Source organism: Lingula anatina, chromosome 1, assembly GCF_051362555.1.
Source record: "Lingula anatina isolate TDL-2025a chromosome 1, LinAna3.0, whole genome shotgun sequence".
Classification (NCBI taxonomy): Eukaryota; Metazoa; Brachiopoda; class Lingulata; order Lingulida; family Lingulidae; genus Lingula; species Lingula anatina.
Window position 1 is genome coordinate 2,560,260 of NC_141767.1, and position 24,808 is coordinate 2,585,067.

The 24,808-nt window shown below is 35.5% G+C and overlaps 6 protein-coding genes and 1 non-coding gene across 7 annotated transcripts; 3 read left to right on the forward strand and 4 right to left on the reverse strand.

Moving 5' to 3' along the window:
• Positions 1-72: 72 nt before the first annotated feature.
• On the reverse strand, positions 73-7,373 carry LOC106163598 (uncharacterized). Its single transcript, XM_013541238.2, has 14 exons — positions 5,972-7,373; positions 5,315-5,391; positions 4,994-5,137; positions 4,771-4,860; positions 4,315-4,499; positions 3,850-4,042; positions 3,382-3,562; positions 2,836-3,009; positions 2,390-2,485; positions 2,082-2,162; positions 1,566-1,745; positions 1,129-1,290; positions 788-927; positions 73-545 (listed from the first exon to the last, which is right to left on the reverse strand). Exons 1-14 carry the CDS (start codon positions 7,083-7,085, stop codon positions 384-386), a joined length of 2,979 nt encoding a protein of 992 aa, XP_013396692.2. The 5' UTR covers positions 7,086-7,373; the 3' UTR covers positions 73-383.
• Positions 7,374-8,087: 714 nt separating this feature from the next.
• On the reverse strand, positions 8,088-10,317 carry LOC106163600 (small ribosomal subunit protein uS17). Its single transcript, XM_013541241.3, has 4 exons — positions 10,162-10,317; positions 9,411-9,539; positions 8,578-8,783; positions 8,088-8,275 (listed from the first exon to the last, which is right to left on the reverse strand). The coding sequence occupies exons 1-4, from the start codon at positions 10,171-10,173 to the stop codon at positions 8,152-8,154; spliced, it is 471 nt and encodes a 156-aa protein (XP_013396695.1). The 5' UTR covers positions 10,174-10,317; the 3' UTR covers positions 8,088-8,151.
• Positions 8,857-8,937, reverse strand: LOC112042398 (small nucleolar RNA SNORD35). The gene has a single exon (XR_002886509.1). It is a non-coding gene; the product is annotated as a small nucleolar RNA SNORD35 (small nucleolar RNA).
• LOC106163602 (uncharacterized) lies at positions 10,210-11,489 on the forward strand. The gene is made up of 3 exons (XM_013541242.2): positions 10,210-10,374; positions 10,643-10,712; positions 11,156-11,489. The coding sequence occupies exons 1-3, from the start codon at positions 10,327-10,329 to the stop codon at positions 11,320-11,322; spliced, it is 285 nt and encodes a 94-aa protein (XP_013396696.1). The 5' UTR covers positions 10,210-10,326; the 3' UTR covers positions 11,323-11,489.
• LOC106163599 (CWF19-like protein 1) lies at positions 11,461-16,845 on the reverse strand. The gene is made up of 15 exons (XM_087001645.1): positions 16,684-16,845; positions 16,203-16,287; positions 15,751-15,826; positions 15,419-15,520; positions 15,113-15,324; positions 14,809-14,927; positions 14,590-14,674; positions 14,293-14,418; positions 13,866-13,974; positions 13,483-13,562; positions 13,256-13,373; positions 12,948-13,039; positions 12,674-12,787; positions 12,453-12,550; positions 11,461-12,075 (listed from the first exon to the last, which is right to left on the reverse strand). Exons 1-15 carry the CDS (start codon positions 16,704-16,706, stop codon positions 11,937-11,939), a joined length of 1,578 nt encoding a protein of 525 aa, XP_086857771.1. The 5' UTR covers positions 16,707-16,845; the 3' UTR covers positions 11,461-11,936.
• A 154-nt stretch (positions 16,846-16,999) lies between these two features.
• On the forward strand, positions 17,000-20,497 carry LOC106163559 (uncharacterized). Its single transcript, XM_087002135.1, has 2 exons — positions 17,000-17,117; positions 18,510-20,497. The coding sequence occupies exon 2, from the start codon at positions 18,792-18,794 to the stop codon at positions 20,142-20,144; it is 1,353 nt and encodes a 450-aa protein (XP_086858261.1). The 5' UTR covers positions 17,000-17,117; positions 18,510-18,791; the 3' UTR covers positions 20,145-20,497.
• A 1,714-nt stretch (positions 20,498-22,211) lies between these two features.
• Positions 22,212-24,675, forward strand: LOC106163579 (uncharacterized). Its single transcript, XM_013541216.2, has 4 exons — positions 22,212-22,526; positions 22,814-22,988; positions 23,360-23,492; positions 24,214-24,675. The coding sequence occupies exons 1-4, from the start codon at positions 22,524-22,526 to the stop codon at positions 24,380-24,382; spliced, it is 480 nt and encodes a 159-aa protein (XP_013396670.2). The 5' UTR covers positions 22,212-22,523; the 3' UTR covers positions 24,383-24,675.
• The last annotated feature ends 133 nt before the right edge of the window (positions 24,676-24,808 follow it).

Here is a 24,808-nt window from a genome sequence, read left to right on the forward strand (position 1 = left end):
AGAACTCGCTTCAGGAAAGGGCATACACTTCTACTAGCACCAATACTCAGTTCTGATAAAAGATGAAACAACTTTTCTGAAGAAAGAATTATCAATTTTATTGAAATTTCAAGTGGAAACCACCTTGATTTAATCTTTCCAGAGGTTTTTTCATTTAAGAGAGATCAGACAGCCGATTTTAAGTGAAAAGTTAATTTTATTGAATTCTCCACTATGACAGCCACACAGCAACAACATTTCTTGATGAGCTTGTTCACTTAAACCACCAATTTCAGGTGAGAAAATTGGTTAATACTTAAACTTGGTGTATTGCACATTTTTGAGTAAGCGACACTGGTTTTTTCTTACAAATGGTTTATAATAAGGTTGACCACTAGTCCAGTTTATTCTAAATCTTGTAGGTTGATGGTAGAGCTGGTGAAGATGACACAGGGTTGGGTGTGGTCACTGGTTGACGCATCCTGCAGCACCCCATCAGACAGGTCTCCACTTAGGGGGGAGTGGGCCTCCCCTGGGGGGTAGATCTCAGGGTTTGGAGGGTCGTCCTGCAATAGAAACAGAACATTGTTAGCCATCAACATTAGTTTCAATGAATGAACATCTTTAATATCTACCATGACATTTCAATTGCCCTTTCACTAAATCCTTATGAAATGTAAAAATCTCCCAGACCACAAGCTTTAAGAAGTTTCATGCAAGAGCAAAATCAACTTTCTGATATCATTTTACATTGAACGCGGATTTCACATCACATAACAGATACCAAAGTTAACTGTCAAACACATACCTGTAAAAGTTGTGTCTGGACATATGTGGTCCCAGTCTCTGGGTCTTTGAAGGTGATCGCATGAGACGTGAGGATCTCGTGAGGGGCGATGGTAGGACCACTAGAGGGCGGGACCAGGTCTGTGGACTTGGGAGCAAGATCTGAAATGGGGGACATAACCTATAGAAAGAGAGCCCTCTGGATACTGTGTGCCTTCTTAAACTTTACCAAGCGCAATTTCTGACACTAATGAAAGTTGTAAAAATATTACAGTTAAAGATAATGAATAGAATTTCACTGACATATTTAAAAACATCTAATCAAATTTTTCTTTCCGTCCAAGGTCTTGTCTTAATACTTGCCTTGTAAATGCAGCTCATCAAACCCAATGCTGGCTTTCTCCCTCAAGAGCTGTCGACGTCTCTTGGCCCTATCACTCAGGATGTGGTTGCTCATGTAATCTGTGCGTGCTGAGCCACTGTAGTTCTCCTGCAATAGTCTTGTAGCGCCCTCTGCTGTGGAATCTGGAGAAAAAAATCAGGTTTACATGAACATTTTCATTACGTTTCAATAGACCACAAAAACTCTGAGTATGTTTTAACATTTTTACCATGCTCTTTTCAATGTATAGAGATGAAAGGGAAATCATGAAAAGTTGAAAACCGAAATATATGCAGAAAAATCCCGAAATGACGATAAACATTGTAACATTTGGAAAAACTGAAAAAGTCAAGAGCTGACGGCTTAAAGGATTATGCAAACAAGGCACTGAGAGAATAGACAGCCATTATTCTCTAACCTGTAGCTATAGCTATCTTGGCTGTGGGAGAGGAGGAGGTGGCTGCCGTGGTGGTAATCAGGCTGTCTGTGCTGGATGTGTGGCTATCAGTCACTATGAGCTGTGTTACCACATTATTACCCACATGATGAGTGATCACGTCATTTGGAAACTGGACCGCCGTCACAATGGACTGGTCACCTGCAGAAATGCATTCACTCAATATACTTTTGTCAAAATATATTATGAACCAGGTTTTTCATGGTCTCTAAATAGGATGGTAGCATAGAATTTTTATTTACTTTGGCCAATTAAATAACATCAGTCAAATGTGAAATGTCATGTTTGAATGAAGTTATTTGGTCTCTAAGTAAAAAATATTTAAGCACTTAACTTTGTATGCTTACACAACAATACCTGACCTGGCCTGATTAGTACTAGCCTATTAACTTTCATCATTTGTGTTTAATCTCATTCAAATTCTTCCTGTTTAAAAGCAATATGTAGTACTCTCAGCTTTTAAACTACATACAGTACCTGCGGCAATAAAATCAGCAGGGTTTAGCAAGGTTCCATCTGGTGATGTCAGAATTACACTATTAGGATGGATAGTTACACCTGAAAAACAATGGATTTTAATGTAGCAGATTAGTTCTCTTTTTTTTTTTCAATGTCTACATCTAAATCTACTACAAAGTACTTGGACAACTTATGACCTTTCCAGTACAATATAAATATTTTAAACATTATTTCAAACCTTGGGACCATCTTCTCTTTAAAAACTAACACAAACCCAAGGGAAGTAGATTTACTAACAGTCTACTGTAATACTATACTAATCTCACCTGAACTGGTCACAACCTGTGACTGTGAGTAACCATCCAAGGAATTGTCCTGAAGTTCCTCGGCTAGAATTGGCACAATGTCAAACCCACTCCCGTCTGATGAGGGAAAATATATATGTATACTTCATCTAGACATTTCATCTTCAAAGTACATGCTTATAATTTGATGTCATCTTTTTACATTTTTATTTATTCATTTTTGTCAAGTTATTTCTTGTAATTTAAATCAATGTTGCTATTCAAACCTATCTGTAAATGTGCATATTTGTGAAGAAGTACATTTAACATGAAGAAATTACAATTTTGTCCGACTTTGCATGAAGTCATCAATGTTGAACTTAATTTACATAAAGAAAGTTTTTCCATGTTCCACGGAGTTCTACACTGCCTCAGACAAACATCCCATAATGCACCCTGTTCACATCCCATAATGCACCGTTCCCTACCTGTGACGTCATGGGTGTAGTGTTTGGCAATATGGTTCCTCAAACTGATCTTGGTGATGTATTTCTTATCACAACCCTCCAGGGGGCAGTAGAAGATCACCTTCTTCTGGGGTTGGTTGTGTTTTTTAACGTGTACTCTAAGACTACACTTGGCACGGAAAGTGGCAGAGCACCCTAAAAACATATCACAAGCATTATATATACATATCAATTTTATTTCAAAACCTAGTAGCTGCAAGATTTATCTTCCACAAAAGTAAAATGAACAGGCTGTATCAGTATAAAAGCATCAAAACTGGTACAGATTTCACCCTTATTTTTCAAAAACACGATAATTTTTTTTAAATTATCTAATAGTAAAATAAAAAGCATGACATGAAACCGTAAGGTCCGTACTAGTTGTGGCACATTTCAATGCTATAATCAGCTTAAACAGTTATCTGAATGTACCACTCACCTTCCACTGGACATCTAAACGGCCTGTCACCAGAGTGAGACAACACATGTTGTTATATTAACAGTTAGTTATCACTATGTACCACTCACCTTCCACTGGACATCTAAATGGCCTGTCACCAGAGTGAGACAACACATGTTGTTTTAAGTGTTCAGCTCTCAGGAAGGCTTTGTTACAGTTAGGATCTGGACATTTCCACTTTCTGTCCTGGGTGTGTTTCTGCTGGTGTCTGGTTAACTTACTGGAGGAGGTGAACGCCCAGCCACAACCCTACAAATATATTCCATAGGCACATACATAAAAAAAACAAACATTTTTCATAAAAAAAGAAAAAAAAAGTTTTTTCATAAATATCTAAGATACATGCAAGATGACTTCATATAAATTAAAAAGTTTCCAAAAAAGATTCCAAAAAATAAAAGAAAATTTTACAAAATATACAGAAGTAAATAAAGCCGCCCAATTCAATTTGTCACTGTTAAAAATGCATATGGCATAATTTCATAGGAGCAATTAAATAAAAATATTTGTTCCATACAAGCCAGACCATAACTTACATCAACAGGACACACATACGGCTTCTCCCCTGTGTGCATTCTCTCATGCTGCTTTAGCCTGCAGAGTTTGTCAAAAACTCTGCCACAGCCTTCAAAATGGCAAGTGAGATCTCTGTCTTGTAGATGAACCCTTTTGTGAGACCCCATACAGCTCAGGGAAAAGAAGGTTTTATTGCATCCTTCATAAGGGCACCTGAAATGGGGTCAACATTCACAATGATCAAAATCTTGACCAGAGAGTTAGCCCTGACAGGGTAAGATATTAATAGTAGCTACTTCCTTATCACGGTTAACTACAAAGGAGATATGTAGGTCTATTTATGATGAAGTACTTTCACTTTCAGATTAATTGCCAGACTCAAAATGCTATCCCATTTCCTACAAAAAAGAAAAATGGAAAATTCTGTAGAGGAAAATAGAACCACTCTTAAATATATATTTTTAAAAACAATAAGTTCTCCTTACTTATACTTCTTCCCTTGATCCTTGTGGCTCTTCATGAGATGAGCGTCCAGCTTTCTCCTGGTATCAAAACATGCCTCACACCCCATTTCTGGGCAGACGTGGGAGTTGGGGCGCTTGTGGAGATCTATGTGAGTTCGTAGGTTGTAAATGGTTGAGAATTTTTTACCACAGCCTTCAATGTCACACTGGAAATATTAACAGCACTCACTGGTCAATAAATAGGACTCTTCAGAAACAGCTGATCGATTAGAAATACATCAGCATACTGACAATTTTTTTTCAATATGTAACATTTCTTTAGTTTCCAAATCTTCAGCTTGTTAACTCTTTCTGTTATTAAATAAATTGAGTGAGGTTTTATTTCAGTTTATATTACACAAATTTTCCAAGACACTGATTTAATCACGGATGTGTAATCAACTTTTCAAGACTACCAACAAAATAGGAGCTACATACCACATAGTTCTTCTGCCCAAGATGAGACTCCATGTGTCGTTTTAGTTTATAAGCTGTAGTGAAGGCCCACTCACAACCATTCTCTTGGCACTGATGGGGGAGAAAAGGAAGCAACTTTTGATTTATAATATTCATTTTTCAAAACATAACTCAGATAAAGCATATAGGTATTTCTAAAAGACAACAAAAAAAATTTCACTTCTTAAGTATTCACGATGTTTACCTTAAACGGTCTTTCACCAGTGTGTTTCATCATATGAATTTTGAGCTTCACTGGTTTTTTAAATACTTTGTCACATCCTTCATATGGACATTTACACTTCCCCGCTGCCATCTGTGAGGTTGATGTATCACTGTCACTGACATTCTAAAATGTGACAAAAACAAAAATAAATTAGGCCATTCAAACTAGCAAATAAGGAAATAATTACAATATGTTCCAAACCTTAAAGATGACCGTTTCATAAATCATTTATAAATTTTCTTTTCTTTCATTCTTTTTTTTTTACTACTACCTTTTTAGTTACTATGAATGATTCCTTACATCTCTGATTAAACTGCTATCCAAGGTAATTCCATTTGTGTTAAAAGAAGCACCATCTAAAGGAATTGCCACCATACCTAGAATACCAAACATTATGAAGTCATATATTATGTATTCGAAACAGATTTTTTATCTGCTTGCAGTTTGAAAATTTAAGACACTGGTGCAAATTCTTTATATCAAATGTACAACTCTAAATATCAACAACCATTAAATGCTTTAAATGCATTAAAAACACTTTGACTTCACAAGACAGAAAGAAATCATCAAACATTGAGAACACTCATAAGAGATAAGAGAAGATATGACTATTTGTTACTAGTAAATTGAGGGAGACCTAAATTTAATTTAAACAAAAATATCTAGAAAGATTTTTGGAAAGTATTTTAACAAATAAATCAGATGAAGATATTGAGTTCTAAGTATCAAAAACATGATCACTATCAGCTTCACCAAGTACTTATTACAAACAATTTGACCTATGTGCCTTAAACATTCTAAATATCATGTTATCTTTCGTTACACTAAACTGATTTATAAACAAGTGAGTTTCCACAAAGACTGCTATTACTTTTTTGACAGTACTCTCTATGTAGTCAAGTTTATGTAACATTTAATTAATGTCTGATCATCCTACAGTCAGACAGCTATCATTACCATCTTTAAGGTTTGCCACGGCTATGGTCCCGGCTCCTGGTCCTTGCGTAGTAGCATGTGCCCCCAGCTGCTCCAGTGCACTGGTAGCTTGAGTTAAATCTGCAGTGTTCAACTGGTATACCTGTAGCCCCTGAGGAGTCTGGAGTACTATATGCGTTGTATTTGAGCTTTTATCTGTGGATATGGATATAGAGGCCAATGAGAGCGGATTTGTGCTGGTGCCGTTTTCTGATGATTCTGTTTGTGTTTGGACAGGTTCCACCTGGGAATGTCCCTCTGCAGCAAGATCCCCATTAGGCAAGGACAGTTTAGCATCTCTTGGTCCCACAGATTCCTCAAATTCCAGTCCTCTTTCTGGCATAGCTTCTAACTCTTGTGGTGTCATGAGCGTGTTACTACGATCCTCTGATAAATTTCCAAATGAGAATTCTTGAATACCTTGTGAACCGTGTTCCAATAAGGAATTTATTGATATTGCAGAGTCGTTACTCCCAGCTAAAGATAATGTAGACTGTGATGACCCAGGAGTTAAAGATTTAGTCATATCTGGTTTAACAGGGACTATTGATGATATGCCATCGGATGAATTGAGAATAAAACTACTGGAAGATGTCTGTTGTAAAGAACTTTCATTGGGGATAATGTTATTAGAACTGACAAGATCCTGAATACCTGTCGTTCCGAGTGACAGTGATATGTTTCTAGTAGATTCTGTGCCTGCTGCCTGACCCGAAGACGATGACAATGCAGCAACTCCTGCTGTCATATTAATTGAACATACAGCACTGCTAGCGTTCGTTTTTAGCCATCCATCATCGTGGTCGTTCAATGGCGTTTCTAAATCGCTTAAATTGGAAGGACTGTCATACGTGCCTTCGTGTGTTTTGTTATTTTTCATGGAGGCCAAGGAACCATCCTCAAGACCAGAAACAACTCCCTGACCGCCATCTTGAAATTTTGCCAGTTCATCCTCCTCCTTGCTGTCAATGAATTGTATGTTTTCGTCATCCAAAAACGACGATATACCGCTGTCTTGTTGAAAATAAGCCGGCTCATGCCCTGTCCCATGGGCGCCGCCATGTTTCTCGAGTTTCAGTCCCCCTTTTCGAAGCATTTTGGTCCCCGCGCAAGGACTACCATGCGGGGTTACCTCAACACAGTCCAAAGAATATTGTATGACGTGATTGGCTTAACTCGGTCAGCTGACCAGTCCAGCGCACCTGTCGCAATACGCCGCTTTTACGAAGGCACACCTACTGCAATAATTGCAATTTGTTCAGTCGTATGGGAAAGTGTCTAACCTGTAACCACTTGGTAGCACATTCTTTGGCCGAATATTTTCGGTTACTTATGACAAAGTTGATTATATGACACACGTGATTTCCAATGTAAATTCATACAATTGTCATCTAGCTTTTAAGGGAAAATTATTTACGATCACATATCTTCTTAAAAGCAAAAAAGTGACTGGTGTAACGACACCGAGGTTCGTGTAACCATTTAGTTATAATGGATAGGGTTTGTCCGACCTTAGCGGGTCAAAATCTAGGTCGAGGCTTACCTGTACAAATGAATAGGCAGCAGCCTCGTTATCATGGGAGGGGGGGGGGAGGGTCTCCGTCACGTCATACTGGTGCAACAGGTAAGGTAATCCACGGAGTAAAAGTCGGGGTGCCATTCGACCGATTCTGGATTCAACTGGCTCAATACGTAGGGCTTCAGCTCATGGCGGTTAAGTATCCCTTCTTTAAATTTTTAAAAATGTTTTATTAAACGTCAAACTGACGTCCCAGCACTTTCATTTAACAAACCTAGCACAGTGCTGTATCCAAAGGACCATTTTAGCAAAAACTTGATATTTTTTGCATGTTAGCGTGTTGCAAGTTCAACAATCACACAAAAAGCATCTCAATAGGGATATATCTACTGCAAAAACTTTTTTGCTTGACAGCATGACGTTTGTCACCCCCCTCCCCCTCCCTGTGGGATATCCTGCCAATGTTGGCCAGAGAATAAAATATAAAGCAAATAAAATTCAAAATGAAAGTAAAGGAATCCATCAAAAACACAGGGTTGGGCAAACTGGAACAGTGAAGATCTAATAACAGTACACCAATTCTTCATTTACAGTTCCTTAGTATCTTTTTTTTATTCATTAATGTTTATATTTTACAAGATGTTCAGAATTTTGCGAATCCCTTCTTTCCTGCTGCTCTACTCTTCACCTTCAGGACATTGAAACGCACAGTTTTACTCAAAGGACGACACTCTCCGACAGTTACCACATCACCTAGCGTCACGTCCCTGGAACAGAAATCCAACAATATACAGACAATTCTACACGTTGATGACAATATTTTAAAAACAATTTTCAATGTTTATTATTGTAGCTTTATAACAGATAACTGATAAACGAGCAAATGTAGAAAAGGCAACTACGCAAATAACTGCTGAAAGACTTGTTCAAATTTGCATTTGAGAAAAACAAACTGCATTTTAACCACTGACAATGTTAATATTGAAAGTCAACAGCACAAATCATATCAAAGATTATGGGAAATGTTTTCAACATACATGAATTTTAATTTGTACAATAAAAATATTACCTGAAGCAGGGACTTAGATGCACAGACATGTTCCTGTGCCTTTTCTCAAATCTGTTGTATTTCCTCACATAATGAAGGTAGTCCCTACGGATGACGATGGTGCGCTGCATTTTCATCTTCAATACCACTCCAGACAATATACGCCCTCGGATCTGTACATTGCCTGTGAATGGGCATTTCTTGTCTATGTAATGGCCCTCTGAGGCCTGAAACATAGAATAACATGATACTTTACATAGGGTTATCAAATTTAATCTATACAGATTTTTCTGACTTAAATTTACTGCATCAGCAACATGCCATCAGGCATTTTCATCAGTGATATTATGAAGACCATCGTGATTAAAAACATCACTTGCAGCATATTGAGATACTCCGGCCTGGGGCCAGATGTTTATAAGTGATTAGGAAAAGCTCAATATCCCAGGGGGAGAGATTAAAGGACAATGCCTTAAGATCATTCTTAAAGGTATCCTTTCTTGGATCTTCCTGCCAAATCAAATTTTCTCAAATGAAATCAGTTTCCCCTTAATCACAATTCATTGCTGAACTCAGCCCTACACTTAGATCAAATGTTTACATCATTTCTAATTTAATAACTTAGTTCTAAATGACCAACCAGTCTTCCAGTCAATTTGACCAGCAAGTCTTCCTGTACATTTCTGAAGGCAATTTTATGAAGGTTTTATAGTCTTTAAGGTCTAAATTGGGCATGATAAGTACCTTTGAGAGTTATGTCCTAAACCAATACCTGTGAAACGACTTTAATTTGTTAATCATGTTATGAAACTCATATCTAAGCCGTATGTCAAGTAAATCACAAACAAACCTACCTCTCTGGGTGTCTTAAATCCCAAACCCACATTCTTCACATATCTCAACTTTTTGGTACCCTTCCCTGACAGGAGGGACCTCTTCTTGTTCAAGAAGACAGTTGGCTGCTTTTGAAACGAACGTTCAGTCTGAAATTAATGGAAACAATTGGTGACATCTTGCAATTGACTCATGAGAAAGACAGCAAATTACTGATAGTTTCATTTAGAATTGTTACTGAGATCAATGTAATTTATCATTTACCATTACTATCCGTTTAGGAGTCTTATTATACTAGTGTCACAGGATTTAGTTGCTTTTGTGCCCATTCCACATGGGGGGGGGCTCCTTCTAAAAGAGGGTCCGAGTGTTTGCATATGTGAGAGAGAGAGAGAGAGAGAGAGAGAGAGAGAGAGAGAGAGAGAGAGAGAGAGAGAGAGAGAGAGAGAGAGAGAGAGAGAATGGTGATAATGATAAAAAAATGCTGAAAGACAATCAGCAGGTAATAGCCATTTAATTTCCTTAATTCGAGTTAAATTTTTATTTGAGGACACAAAATATAATGAAAGAAAGAACAAGCAAAAGATGAAGGGAAATAGGAATGGGCCATAGACTTTTGAGGGAAATATATTTTTACCCAGATTTCGGCATAGAGTAGCACTTTTCTAGAACATTCCCCTTAGTATCATGTTTACCGTTTTAAAATATTGAGGTTAACAGGCTACGACATGCCTTTGAAATACCGAAATTTGTATTCACATGTGTACTAACCTGGTCCGCCATATTGGCCAGCCACTGTAGAAAGAGACCGGAACAGGTTTGACTTTCACAAAATCAGGGAGTGCGAAGACATTGTTTAGCGGAAGTGGCTGCTCTCCAACCACGGACCTCGTTACAGTACAATAACTTATTCGGAACCGAGGTGTCTGCATCGAGATGGCACTGTTACCCAAAATTGTGTCTGTGGGAGGTTCAAGATCATGGGTAAATATCTTCCTTGTTCTTTTGTCATATCTGATGCCATTACTTTGAATACTGCTGTGACAGACTACGCTGTAGCTGCATATGCGGCTTTATGCCATAGCGCCTGTGTCACCTTCTACTCAGTAGGGTAGTCTACTACTGTTCTTGAACTGAACTTGAAAAAGTTGAATCATGATGATCTTCTGCGGTACTTTTGATTGAGGCAAACTTGTTTGTCAAATTGACATCACAATTTAGTAATTCCGTTTTATCTGCCCATTTATTTCAGCTGTTACTGTGCAGAACACCGTGTTTTCAGGCAAGAAGTATGACAAGCGGGAAGGATACTGACAAAAAAGGTGAGTTGGGCACTGCATACCAGCAGACACTGAAATTTAGTCATGCCTCTTACATACACACACACGCACACACAAAACTTCATTTAATGATGGAAATGTAATAGTACAGCAATCTCCAATTTTGTCAAAGTTAACTTTACTCATTAAATGATTTTATGTATTTTAGCATGTAATTACAGTAGTTTTGACATAAAGCAAACAAGCATAAGATATCCCACATTGAACTCAAATTTATCATAATTTCCAGAGGTAAATGGTATTTTTCTCATCAAACCAACCTTTGAACCTTCTTTCCTGACACACACCATAACTCTGTATAACTAGCAATCTGAAGAAATTATGTGTTTCAAAACATTACACTTACACAATAATAATTTGTTGTGTTTATCATAATTATTATCTTGTCAAATTAAAGTAAAATTTTGAGTAATATTTTATGACAGGTCCACAGCAGACGAAGGCTCCAGAACCAAAGTCTCCTCCAAAAGAGGACAGCAGTGGAAATACATACAAAGTTAAAGAATACTACACCAATAACACATATTCTTTTTACAAAATGGAACATGACATGGAGAAACAACGTATTGGACAACCTAGTTCACTAAAATGACAAGTTTAAAAAGAAACTTTTATTTACATAGACACAAACATTTATTGTGCAGATGTACACATAGATGGCATTTACGTGGCATGTCATGCTTATCTGGGCTGTTTGTTTACTGCAGTTGTTTGTAGTAAAGACAGAACGTTTTGTTGTTGAATAAAATTTTTATTAAGTTTTCGACTTCTATCCAATTGGACAGTGCGACTGTTTACATATATTTATTAAAACATTCTTTCAATTAGCTCAGAATTACACTCAATTTATAAAAAATATATTCCTGATAAAACAACTTTATAAAAACTTAATGGACTGACTCAAAATAAAATGGCAAACTTACTTTGTTTCATGAAATCTTTCCAAGAATAAATTGTAAGCAGGGGATCATTAAAATTTTTCTTTTACAAAAATGCAGCAGCTTGCATATAAAAATAAATTTTAAAAATCTCAGTAGTTTCTGCACTGTTTGGATAATAACACTCGAATGCAGGACAATTATTTTTATGTGAAAATAAAAGTTGTCCATAGTCTACAAATCTGCATATAACAACTGCGAAACGAGACATTGTTGATAGTTCAATATTCCTACATACAAATATAAACATTCAAAGTGTCAACACAGTTCATAAATTAAAATCAAAAGGCTGAAATGCTGTTCTCAATTCCTTTGCCATGTTGGTTTCCTCCTCTTTGCTATACTTGCAATTCCTCCAATCCACCCTGTCAAGCATATTCAGCAGCTCTGGGCTTGCAAGAGCCTCTCTGAAAAAATGCCAATTACCATAACTTGAATGAAAACTAGCAACAAAAACTACTAAGAGACTCAAAAATAGTTATGAGTTCAATTTAATGTAGACCCTTTGTCAGCACATGTATCATGACCCTTTTTCTTCCACCAACTGGAGTGATTAGTCTGACTCACTTAAGGCCTCTATTTCAAACACTGTAGCAGGCCCATAGTCAGCAATTTCAAAGGGGAGTTATCTTATACCATGAAACATTTGTATACATAGATCAAATTTTACCCAGAGCAGACCTTTTCCCAACAAAAAGGGTGGTTCTTTTTGACTGCCCTCCTACTACTTGCCTGTGAAGCAACTTATGTTATGTATACTGATGGAAAAAAAATGTCAACACACCTGCCAAACTGAAGTGGAAAGTTCTTTGAGATTCTGTGAAGCAGTTTGTCACCTGTTGGAAGTTCTGCATAAAAGTAAGGAGCACCAACAGGAACTATCTGAAAATATTGATTACATTTTTTAAAACATTTTTTTTTTTTTTTGAAAATTAGACTTTAAATGTATGCAATATTTTAATGGCAGACTCTCGTGAACAATCCCCATTTCATTTTAAAACTCACCTGTTTCAGATCAGAAAGCTTTGGAATTTCATGGAGCTCTAACTTTTGAAATGATGCACACTCATCAAAAACTTGTTTCACATCTTGTACATGATCTCTTTCAATTGGACAGGCCTGAAAATGTGAAAATATTACACACAAAAGTCTACTACTGTAAACAAAAGTTACTTCTGTAATTTATATTTTGATGTTTTGCAAATTTTGATTTCACATCCATGCACTTTGAATCTGTCTAATGTTTAAAATGTAAACATAAAATTTATTTTACACCTACCTGAATCTGCAGATGCTGAGTACGAAAATTCCTTTCAAAAAACACTGCTGCTTTTCCTAAACTCTTATAGAATTTTTTCAAAGCTGATTTGAATGTGAAGAAAGGTTAAGAAGATAAAAGGTACATATTTGAACCCCACCCCTCTTCTACAAACACACCTGCAGTAATGCCCCATATGAAATATGTCAAACAAATATTCTCAATACAGCCAAAAAACGTGTAAAAAAACTCGTTACCTACACAATCTATTCCAATGTTTATGATAATTTTAAGTAAAGAAATACTGGTGCTTCTGTAAGGGAAAGGATATTGTTCTATTTCACTCCTCACATCATCTGGTAGTGACACTGTCGACTGGTAGTGACCAATGGGTAAAATCAAGACGTGCTCTGGAACCAGTGGACCCTTGGCCAGGGCTAAATATACCTGTAAGAAAATACACAGAAATCAATTCAAAATACAATTACTAAAGATAAGTCAGGGTCAAACTTACAATTCTAAATCAACCACACTATGAAAGCATGCAGCAGTTTACCTGAGTTCCAATACTGATCACCAGGTGCTTCTCCACTTCTGGACTTCCAAGACAGAACCAACAAGGCCCTGTTGGTTGAGCTAGAAAATTGAAACAGGAGTTGTAAAATTTGGTTAACAATCAAAAATATCTTAGAAAGAAATTAAATGTGAGAGCAATAATGTTTAGTTAAATCAAACTCTAACTGGACCAAGAATGCTTCTACCAAGTTGTATTTTCTACTAAGGTCATGAGGTCTTATAACATAATCTTTTTCACTTTATTCTACCCTTTTCAGAATCATGGGTTGCTGACAGATACTTGTTATATTTCTTTTAAGTGATGTGTTAAAACAGGTGATTTTAAAAATCCAAGGTTATTATAGACCCTTAACCTCTACATACGTGGCTTTCTCTGTTGTTTTTTCTCTGGTGGTCCTTTTGTCTTGTCCCCTGGCCTTTTCTTCCCTTGGCCACCACTCATATCATAAAAGAACTGAGTACTTGATTCTTCCTGTAATATCCAATGGAAGCAACATACTAATTCAACAGTAAACCTGGGGCCATTCTGCAGTATTTTTCATTCCAAAAAATTCCTGCCCCCTCCCCCTGTTAAAATACAATAAAATACACATATATCTTTTACAGAACTGATATTCTCAATTAAGTTATACAGTGATATTTCTCACTGCAATCAAAATAATTTACTGAAAAAGTAATTCCACAGTCAGGGTAAAATATATTGTGTAAATGTCCTTAAAAAGATGGATTTTTATATAGTTATGTGAAAGATATGGTTTTAACAGATCAGACTACAATAAAAAAAATCCACCTGTGCCTTAGGTTTGGCCTGTACTGGTATATTTTTATAAGGGCACTCTGTCACGTCCTCCGGTTGCTTCACCAGCTCCTCAGAGTTCATTTTATTCAGAGGTACAATATTCATTGCATATAACCACTGAAAAAATCAAAACCTTCAATAAAAACTGCTTTCTTTCCTTAAAAATTTGAAATTAAAATATGAGAGTGGACATTGTTATGGTATAATTAACTGTAAAGTGTTGTCTTGAAGAAAACTGTCACTTTATTTTTTTTCAAAACATATATATATGTTAAAAAACATTCTTACTTTTTTCTTTTCTTTGTTTCCCACTTTGGCAAGAGCAAGAAACCGTGTTACATGTTTTGCGCTCTCTGCTAAAACTTTGTGATTTCTGAAATATGCAAACATCCCAACAGTAAGTCATGCCATTGTGTGAAATTCAAGTAAAAATGAACACAAAACAATTTCAATTTTTATTTCTTTTGAAATCCATATGAATGAATAAGTAGAACAAATGTTTCTTACCTGTATGGCTGTCTTTCATAAAATGTCCCCTCTAGGCCAGAGAAATGGTACCTGGGTTTGAGATCCACTGCTAATTGTGCAATAAAGGAAGAACCAGTTGTATTGCTGTCAACTTCTTCCTACAGGCACCAAGAGGACAGATTTTATATCTTTGTATATATGTCAACATAACTCAACATAATAACTGTAGGATGAATTGATAGCACAAAGAAGCTACATATAAATAGTTATTAACAAAACTATGTCAAAATATTATTTCTTCTCTGACTTCTTACGGTAGTCTTTGAACACAAATTCCACTTACTGCTTTAGATCCATACTTTTCCACACCCCTGGGCCATTGAGATGTTAATAAAATATCCACACCTTTGTAATTTGAAGAATCTGTTTGAAGGGGTACCCTGATAGAATTCAAATCTTCACTTGAAAAATGGGAGGCATCACTTTCATCTCCCTCCTTTCCACTGAGATAGGCTATCTGTAAACCTGAGCTGCCACTGAAGACACCCTTCTTCCCTGGAAAAATTGTTTTATAAGATCACAGTTCCAGTAATCATGTGAAAAAGTATGAAAAAATAACAAAAAACTAAATCAAAAGAAAATAACTTACCTAAATATGTAATGTTATCACAGAGTTCAGTACCATTAACATCTTTAAAATGATCTCCATGATGTTCCTTGCTAGGTCCAAGAATAAATGTGGATATTGGTGCTGAAAAAGAAAAAAACAGGGATTCACACAGACTTGTCAATCTAACATATGAACACAAGTAACGTTTCTTTGTTTATATGTAAAATGCAACACAGGCAAATTATTTTTTATAAAGTAGTCTATCAGAACAGTGCATCATTAATATTATGCTACCGTATGTGCATCTTACCCAAAGATGCCAAGTGCTTCTTGACTTGAACTAAAAAACAAATCTGATAGGAAAGACTAACCTTTGAGGTTACCCTTAAGATATTGCTGAAATTCTTCATCAGAATCACCAAAGAAATCTCCAACACACAACAGCATCTAAAACATGAAAGTCAATGTGCAAGTAAGTTTTTTTCTAAAGGTTCTAGATATACAATATACAATAGGTAACATGAAAATTCATGTGTTTGCAATCCTATATTCATTTCCTGGTATGTACAGATGTGCAACAATACATGTGTGTGTGTGTGTGTGTGTGTGTGCGCAGGAGTGTCAATGCATGAATTTCCTTGATATACAAGAGGTTTAATTTTATTAAATTGAAAGTGCCATTTGCAACAAAATTAACATATTTGTGTACAGAAAAATTCGTAGAATATTTGTTACGTTCAAGCAAAAACTCTTGCTTATTCATAACTTTATTAAATGACAGAATATCAATCTTAATTGAACACAATGTGTGGAGTTCACTTACATCAAATGGCCCGCCTTTCTTCTGTATGGTATTTATCCTATTATACAACTGTGTTAACTTTCCTTCTACATCCCCACTAACTAAACTGGTAATGTGAAAATTAATGAAGAGATTAAAAAAAACATTACAACATCTAACCTTTCTAACATATTGAACATTTAAATTGTTAAAAAATTTAACTACAAAATTTTAATTGAAAAAAGCATCAAAGAAAAATTGTTTTACATTATTTTAATTTTCAATAACCACAATATTTGACTGTGAAATTTCGAACGCGGAATTGGGTATAACGTAGTAACTGTTACCGTTATAACTGTTATAGGGTCTGTTATAACTTATTCTGTGGGATTTTTTCAGAAGCTGTATTTCCAATCAACTTGAGAGTAACGTGAAAGTGCGGTATATTCGGATTTATCACTTAGAGTGAAAGCAGCGGAGTCCCATAACGTTAATAATGTTACAAATACCAGATATAACTTACATCTTTAATGGCGTAGTCGACATTTTTCTTTGATCCTTCAGTAAAACCGGCAGACTGTACAAACGTGACAATATTACAGGAAAGTTTACAAAAACATGTGTCTCGTCTTGTTGAAAATGACAACCGCTGTTTGCCGATGTTACCTTTCTATTTACTGACGTTAGTTGTGACTTACGTTAAATTTATATCATATATTTTTTATTGTATAGCTCATCAAAATATTTTTGAATATTCAAAACCATCACAACTACCCACGTTTAGCCACGTTTATCCATTAACATTATTAAAATTTGGCTTGTCCTGAATATAATAGGACAGATGCTTTATCGAAGAACATGTCATTCCCTTTTCCTCTCTTCTGCTTCTGTAGTTTTACGAAATAAGGTTTTAGATTTATTTAAACGTATCTTTAAAATACAACCAGGGGTGTCATGGTGAGTATTATATAACTTTTTGGAAAGAGTGTAACTGTACAATGACGTGTCACCATCACTTTATGCGACGATCCAACTTTAAAAACATTAGAGGATGCAAGGGAAACACTCCACAGACAAAAACCATACTCAATGATATTCCATAACACGAAATTCACGGTATCCCCAAATAGCCCGAAATTCGTGCGTTAGGATCTTTCATTTTAATCATCATTTTCACAATTTTACAAACCGCACGCTGGGTGGAGGGGGTTAATGCCCTCTATAATACACTAAAAAAAAAAGATTATCCAAATTGCTGTTTTATATGTAGGTCATCATTCGGTCCTACTACTTACCGGAATCAACTGTATTTACCGGAATCAACCGAAATCAAGTATAAATACCTATTTATGTATCATTTTACAACTTGATTCCGGTTGATTCCGGTAAATACAGTTGATTCCGGTAAGTAGTAGAACCCGGTCATCATTTTTAGCTTTTCAGCTTGAACAATGTACATGCACTCTCTGAAGGAAGGGGGTGGGCTTCTGGAAAAAAAATATTTTTTGTAGACTTGTGGAAATCATGTTTAAAATGGATAACCCCTTAGTACTCCTATTGGCAATTTTTGAATATGCACATTAGTGTGCTACATGACCCTAGCACGGTGTGACTGAAATGCGCAATACACCGCAATACAGCGCAACACAGTGCAACACAGTGCAATACACTTCAAAAATCAAATCCAGTTGCAATTACACAAAAGAAATGACCATTCCCAGCAAAGTAGGGTGATATAAAAACAACCTATATATTACTAGGTAAGTAATATCGTTGATATAACTTAACAAATCAGCAAGACTTTTATATTGTCCGGTTGGCAGCCATGTTGGCGAGTGGCTCTTCTTGGATATATTACTGGCCAAGAAGAGCTACTCGCCAACATGGCGGCTGACCAAACAATGAAAAAATTGTCAAGTTGTATCAGCAATATTAATTACTATGTACTATATTTTGCTTTTATATCACCCTATTTTATTTGAGATTACCCTTTCCTGTGTTTACTTGCAACTGGACTTGTGTTATCAAGTGTATTGCGCTGTGTTGCGCTGTATTGCAGTGTATTGCCCATTTCAGTCACACCCATGATGGAAGTCACAGACATCATAACAGTGAAGTTGTTAAAGCTAATGGAAAAGAACAATACAGAGTCATTGCCATTGATATGCACAGACACCTTGTATTTATACTATAGGGCATGGTCAGTACCACATGTCCATTACTGCTGGTTTCTCAGACTTTGAAACTGTTTGATGGATTAGAAAAAAAGCACTTGAACTTTAAAGATGTGTTTCATTTAACATGAAACATATATGGCTTGGGTTTAATGATATACATCATTTATTGTAGGGATGAAAGTACAACTATAAAACCGAAGGAACACTTGTAGTGGAGTCTTGGGGAGAGAAGTACTAGTGCTATGATACAAGATATCCTGAGAGTTGCAGTTGTGCCACAGATGAAAAGATTCACACAGGAGATAAACCATATAAATGTCAGGGCATTGGTAGACAGTAAAGTGAATGAAGCCAGAAAGACTCACAGAGAAAGACTCACAGAGATGAAAAGCCACTCAAATGACAGTTCTTTGAAAAGAGATATGGTTACAATTGTCATTGTATATGGCATGAAATGACTCCCACTGGAGAAAAACCCTTTAAATGCCAGTTCTGTGAAAAGGCATTCATTACAAAATCTTTATGTACACAACATAACAGGATTCACACTGTAGAAAGACAATTTAAATGTCAGTTATGTGAAAAGACATTTATAACAAAATCTTTGTGTAAAAAACATGAAATAACTCACACTGGTGAAAAACCATTTCATTGTCAGTACTGCGAAAAAACATTTATTACAAAATCTTTATGTAAACGACATGAGAGAATTCACACTGGAGAAAGACCATTCAAATGTCAGTACTGTGAAGAGACATTCATTACAAAATATGCCTGTATGCGACATGAGAGGACTCACACTGGAGAAAAGCCGTTTGTATGCCAGTACTGTGAAAAGACATTCATTACAAAGTCTGTATGTAAAAAACATGAAATAACTCACACTGGAGAAAAACCATTTACTTGCCAGTACTGTGTAAAAACTTTTATAACAAAATATACACGTATACAGCATGAGAGGACACACACTGGAGAAAGACCTTTTAAATGTCAGTTTTGTGAAAAGGCTTACATAATAAGATATGACTGTAAACAGCATGAGAGGACTCACAGTAGAGAAAAACCATTTAAATGTCAGTACTGTGAAGAAAGATTCTCTGCTAAAAAAGCATGTAAAGGACATGAAATGACTCACACTGGAGAAAAACCATTTAAATGCCAGTATTGTGAAAAGAAGTTCATTACAAAATATGCTTGTAAACAGCATGAGAGGATTCACACTGGAGAGAGACCATTTGAATGTCAGTTCTGTGAAAAGAAGTTCATTGCAAAATATGCATGTAAGCAACATGAAATCACTCACACGGAAGAAAAAATGTTTAAGTGTCAATACTGTGAAAAAAGGTTTCATAGGAAAGAAGGATGTAAACAACATGAAAAAACTCACACCACAGAAAACCCATTTAAGTGTCAGTACTGTGACAAGAGGTATCCTACCAAGTTTATTTGTAATCAACATGAGGCATTTCATAGCAGTGATAACCCACTCAAATGGAATAGTGTTCCTGGGGTAAATGGGGACAGTAGTACTGCACAAAGAATAATAGAAAATCATAGAGGAATAAAACAAAACAATCCTGTCTTGTCTAAAACAGAGAGTGGGGTGTTGCTTATTTCAGTGAAAAAGGAATTTCTGGATGTAACTGCAGCACAAGAGGCAAATGAAAAACCAAATGAATCATGTACAGAGACATGGGCCATACAACACTCTGTGAAAACCGAGGATAATATTGCTGCTCTGGAAGTGCTACCTGAGATATATCCTGTTGCTATGTTTAGAAATGTTTTTGCAGGTGATAATAGATAATGCATAAAGCAGTATCATGAAAGGGATAATAACTCTTCGTTTTGGCCAAAAAATGAATTTTCCTGGAGTAAACAATAATTTTTCCATACTTACCAATGGTTAATGAATCCATTTTTATATTCAAAGTTAGTCCCTGTTTTTTTTTTTTTTAATCTCTTAAGAGATTATAACAGAGTATAGCCATCTATGGAGGTCACGTGGTCTAAAGACAAGCTCAGATATCAGAATACAAAGAGTAATTATCCCTTTAAGGTCTACCCTTTAACTTTGATTATGAATGCGGTTTCTTTTACAAGGCAGCAAAGCTGTCAAATGAACAGACAGAAAAAAACAAAATAAAGATGCAGAAAATAGATCATTTTGTCAATTTTGATGCAATAATAAATAATGCTTATAATAGCACAGTCAATCAACAATGAATTTTTATCATGCAAAACAATCTTCATAAGACAGTCTCAATCTGCCCTTGCAATAACATTACAGTTTCAGGACCATGAGAGTTCAAATTCACATAATGAAAATCCCAATATTTGAAAAATGATGACAGTGCATAAAATAGTATTACATAATATTTAAAGACATAAATATCAATATAACTGCTTATGTGGAAATACAGAAAATGTGCAGAACTTCAGGTGGATTGGAGTTAAAAGTCATATATTAAAAATGCCAGTGTTTCAAAAAAAAAAATTAAAAAGAAAACAACATACTAGAAAAGCACTCCGAGAGCCTCTGATTATTGATTGATTATTGACCTGGATCACCACCAAAAACTAATCACTTCTAAGTTAACCCATTTCTGACCTACCCTGAAAAATTCATCAAAATCGGTCCATAACTTTTTGAGTTATGTTGATGATTGATTTTTTATTATTGATTGATTATTGATCAGGATCACCACCAAAAACTAATCACTTCTAAGTTAACCCATTTCTGACCTACCCTGAAAATTTCATCAAAATCGGTCCATAACTTTTTGAGTTATGTTGATGATTGATTTTTGATTATTGATTGATTATTGATCAGGATCACCACCAAAAACTAATCACTTCTAAGTTAACCCATTTCTGACCTACCCTGAAAATTTCATCAAAATCGGTCCATAACTTTTTGAGTTATGTTGATGATTGATTTTTGATTATTGATTGATTATTGATCCGGATCACCACCAAAAACTAACCATCTGTCCCTTGGCCCACTTCTGACAGTTCCTGAAAATTTCATTAAAATCGGTCTTTAACTTTATGAGTTATGTTGATGACAGACAAACAAACAGGGGTGAAAACATAACCTCCTTGGCGAAGGTAAAAATAGTCCGATCAAGCTGATTTTCGAACTTGACCTGCGTATTATGAATATTCATCGGTTCTGTAAGTTTAAAGTCAAGGTAAAACGGTTTTCCAACTATCGTGTTATCGGTGTTGCATGCATGCTGAAACAAGGAAAAAACAGCATTAAACTTCCATAAAAATGGCCCGATCAAGCTGATTTTCGAACTTGACCTGCGTATTATGAAAATTCATCAGTTCTGTAAGTTGAAAGTCAAAAGGTAAAACGGTTTTCCAACTATCGTGTTATCGGTGTTGCATGTATGCTGAAAAAAGGAAAAAAACAGCATTAAACTTCCATAAAAATGTCCCGATCAGCCTGATTTTCGAACTTGACCTGCGTATTATGAATATTCATTAGTTCTGTAAGTTTCAAGCCAGAAAGTAGAACGGTTTTTACCTATCGTGTTATCGGTCAAAGTGCACGGAGACGACGGCGACGACAGACGCAGGTGACAGCTATATGTACAGGCATTATCCCGCATTATCTGTGCCCCCGACCCCTTCTCTAAATCCGCCATTGTAATAATATGATAATAAAAATTGAATACAACTTTGAATTCATTCAGTTTTATTTTTGGACTCTTTAGCATGTGAAATGCACCTCTATATTGGGTTTGGGTGTCTAGCTTTTTCCATATTTGTACTCGACCTGCACATGAACAATGTAGACCTACTTTTCCTTATTAGGAAGTTGACCTCTGGTAGCTTGATGATATAAAATCAATGACACAGTCTCTATACCAAATATGGATAAAGAAAACGTAGTAGTACCAAACACAGCATTTGATAACCGATTTGATTACCAAAAAAGGTGCCGAATTATTATTGATTCGTAACGTTACATGCTGGTTGATTCATGCAGGGGTATTTTTGAGCACACCTGTGACAGGTTTCCTTTTAAAGAGACTTGTATTTGTGGAGGGAATGCGTATAAATAGTCCTGAAATACATCGCTAGTAGTTATATTGGACCGAAAAGCGCATAGAGAGAGAGAGAGAAAACGTTCAATAAATAAAACTACGCCTGCAAGTTTATACCAATAGTCAAAATGGTAAGGTGTTAGATTCTCATGTTATTTAACTTTAAAGTAATGTAAAGTTAACGTTTATTGTTTTAAAACATACTTAGGTAGCAAAGAGCTCTTTTTTGTGTTAATGAACAAATCATTCCAAGGCTTCAGGGAGCGGTAATTGGGCTTCCTATGTAAGTGATAGTTATGGACAGATAAATTGTAAATCGTAATTGTGAAGCTTTCTTCTTTGTACCGTCCTCGTGGCCTCAAGGTTTCCATTAGTTTATGGACTGTTTGATTCTTCAACCATGCCTTGAATTTTTCAGTCTTCTGGAGTTCAAGTACTAGAGGAATGCCTGACAGCCTATAATGACATCAAAATGAATAAAAAATATGTCTATGTCATCTTTAAAATCGTAGACCATAATGGCAAGGCGCTCTCCGCGATTGGTGTAGATCGTACTAGATGCAGTACTGGCCAAAAAGATCAGGAAGAACAAGGTTTGTTGAAACTACTAATTAGCTTTTAAAATATTACCAATAAATACCCCTTTACTGTTTTTAAAGTGTATGTATTGGAAAAGATACGTGGGGTCTGGGCCCGAAAAGTTTTTGATATTTTAGAGGGCCGTTGGTGTGATTTTTTTTTTCAGAAATCGAAGAAGGGGTCAGGACCCCCCTGACACCCCCCTAAATACGGCGCCGAATGTAGTGCATCTTGCACAGTGTATGTACTCGTAGTCTCTGGCAATGGTAAAACTTGAATATTAATATTAATTCTGAATATATTCTTAGTAATTAACGATAAAAACATTTTCATAACTTTATTGTTCATTGGATTCCCACATTCATATGTTTAAATTGTATTGCAGATAAGGCCTATCAAGAATTCCTTGATTACTTAAGAGATACAGAAGAAAAAAGAGAGTGCTGTTACGCTCTTTTTGACTATGGGTACGTACAGGAAAATTCAACGTGGAAGAGCTCTACTATTTTTTTCAGCTGGTGAGTAATTATACCATAATTCATTTACGAGAAAAGTAAATCTTAATGAACTTCTTATACTAAAAAGATATATATATATATATATATATATATATATATATATATATATATATATATATATATATATCCCATGTAATACGTAGTCAACTTTTTTTATTTACATCATGTATTCTAGTCAATATTAAAATTAATAGCTCAATTGGAAAGGTGCATTAAATGTGTCATTGTTTGCTTGTTGAAATAAATTATAATGAATAATTTATATTTGTCCTCTTGTTGTTGAATCTCATCCTGCAGCACTGTTCTCCTACAATGAGCTATGCAGTTCTGTGACTGTACTAGTTAAATGATAAATTATATCTCAATAATTTTGAAATTTTCATATTTATGAAGTCTTATGGTGTACTTAACCATTTATATTTATTATTTTACATTTGTATAGCCTTTTTTTAATTCAAGCCCATATGCCTTTATTGAGCCAATTTTTGTTTACTGGTTTGACAAGAAGTGTTTTATTGTGCAGGGGGAAATATTTGTTCATACTGATGGGAGAAACGAACAATATATCAGCTAAGGAGAAATGTTGTTTTCTGACACTTAAAGGGATAACTCTTCGTATTAGATCGTGCATGCTGTATTCATTTGTTAATAGTAAACTGCCTTTTTGGGGTTGGGGAAGATTACATATCACCTGACTCTAGTACATTGTTTTCTTTCGTAGGAGTCCTGAGAATGCAACAATTAAACAGAAGATGTTGTATACAGCCAGCGTCAAAGACTTTATTGCAAAGTTGGAAGGAATTGGCAAGAGCATTCAAGCCAACTCAATGGATGATGTGGCCGAATCTACAGTAAAAGCCAAGTGTTTGAAGTCATCACGTGCTACCTAAAGGCAGACTGATATGAAGACAACCTTTTTGAAGAAAGAAGAACAAATAACGGTTTTATAATGAAAAGAAGAATAATGTTTTTTACACTTACCAGGATAGATTAAAATCAGTAGAGACCATGTGCAGTTCTTTTTCTTTATATGCTTTATTAATTTATTTCATTCTTATTAACTGAAATGTACAGTTGAATGTCTTGACCTGCCTTAGAATAAAGTGGTGTTACCAATTTCTTAATCTAGAACAAATGTGACTATGTCTAAGGGACACCATAATTTGTCTGGTAAAAAAAAGCAATTTTTAATATTTTATTGTATTTATTTTTTTTCAATTTACCTGCATCATAATATTTATTGTTTTTCAAGGCCTCCGGCCCATAGTACATAATAATAATAATAATAACAATAATAATAATAGTAAAGTCCATTA

What these genes read in the sequence shown, in the direction of transcription:
- LOC106163599 (XM_087001645.1), bottom strand. Translation starts at nt 16,706, where the DNA reads ATGTCGACTACGCCATTAAAGAT. An exon ending in AAAACAACAGAGAAAGCCAC is followed by an intron (nt 13,563 to 13,865) that starts GTATGTAGAGGT and finishes TCAATTTTCTAG; the next exon opens with CTCAACCAACAGGGCCTTGT. An exon ending in TTTCCACTTCAGTTTGGCAG is followed by an intron (nt 12,076 to 12,452) that starts GTGTGTTGACAT and finishes GCATTTTTTCAG; the next exon opens with AGAGGCTCTTGCAAGCCCAG.
- LOC106163600 (XM_013541241.3), bottom strand. An exon ending in GATTTAAGACACCCAGAGAG is followed by an intron (nt 8,784 to 9,410) that starts GTAGGTTTGTTT and finishes TCTATGTTTCAG; the next exon opens with GCCTCAGAGGGCCATTACAT. An exon ending in CATCTAAGTCCCTGCTTCAG is followed by an intron (nt 8,276 to 8,577) that starts GTAATATTTTTA and finishes TTTCTGTTCCAG; the next exon opens with GGACGTGACGCTAGGTGATG.
- LOC106163579 (XM_013541216.2), top strand. An exon ending in AAAAGATCAGGAAGAACAAG is followed by an intron (nt 22,989 to 23,359) that starts GTTTGTTGAAAC and finishes ATTGTATTGCAG; the next exon opens with ATAAGGCCTATCAAGAATTC. An exon ending in TCTACTATTTTTTTCAGCTG is followed by an intron (nt 23,493 to 24,213) that starts GTGAGTAATTAT and finishes TTTCTTTCGTAG; the next exon opens with GAGTCCTGAGAATGCAACAA.
- LOC106163559 (XM_087002135.1), top strand. Translation starts at nt 18,792, where the DNA reads ATGACTCCCACTGGAGAAAAACCCTTTAAATGCCAGTTCTGTGAAAAG.
- LOC106163598 (XM_013541238.2), bottom strand. Translation starts at nt 7,085, where the DNA reads ATGCTTCGAAAAGGGGGACTGAAACTCGAGAAACATGGCGGCGCCCAT. An exon ending in CAAGATAGCTATAGCTACAG is followed by an intron (nt 1,291 to 1,565) that starts GTTAGAGAATAA and finishes TTTTTTCTCCAG; the next exon opens with ATTCCACAGCAGAGGGCGCT. An exon ending in TCCAGACACAACTTTTACAG is followed by an intron (nt 546 to 787) that starts GTATGTGTTTGA and finishes TTTCTATTGCAG; the next exon opens with GACGACCCTCCAAACCCTGA.
- LOC106163602 (XM_013541242.2), top strand. Translation starts at nt 10,327, where the DNA reads ATGGCACTGTTACCCAAAATTGTGTCTGTGGGAGGTTCAAGATCATGG. An exon ending in TGGGAGGTTCAAGATCATGG is followed by an intron (nt 10,375 to 10,642) that starts GTAAATATCTTC and finishes CATTTATTTCAG; the next exon opens with CTGTTACTGTGCAGAACACC. An exon ending in GAAGGATACTGACAAAAAAG is followed by an intron (nt 10,713 to 11,155) that starts GTGAGTTGGGCA and finishes ATTTTATGACAG; the next exon opens with GTCCACAGCAGACGAAGGCT.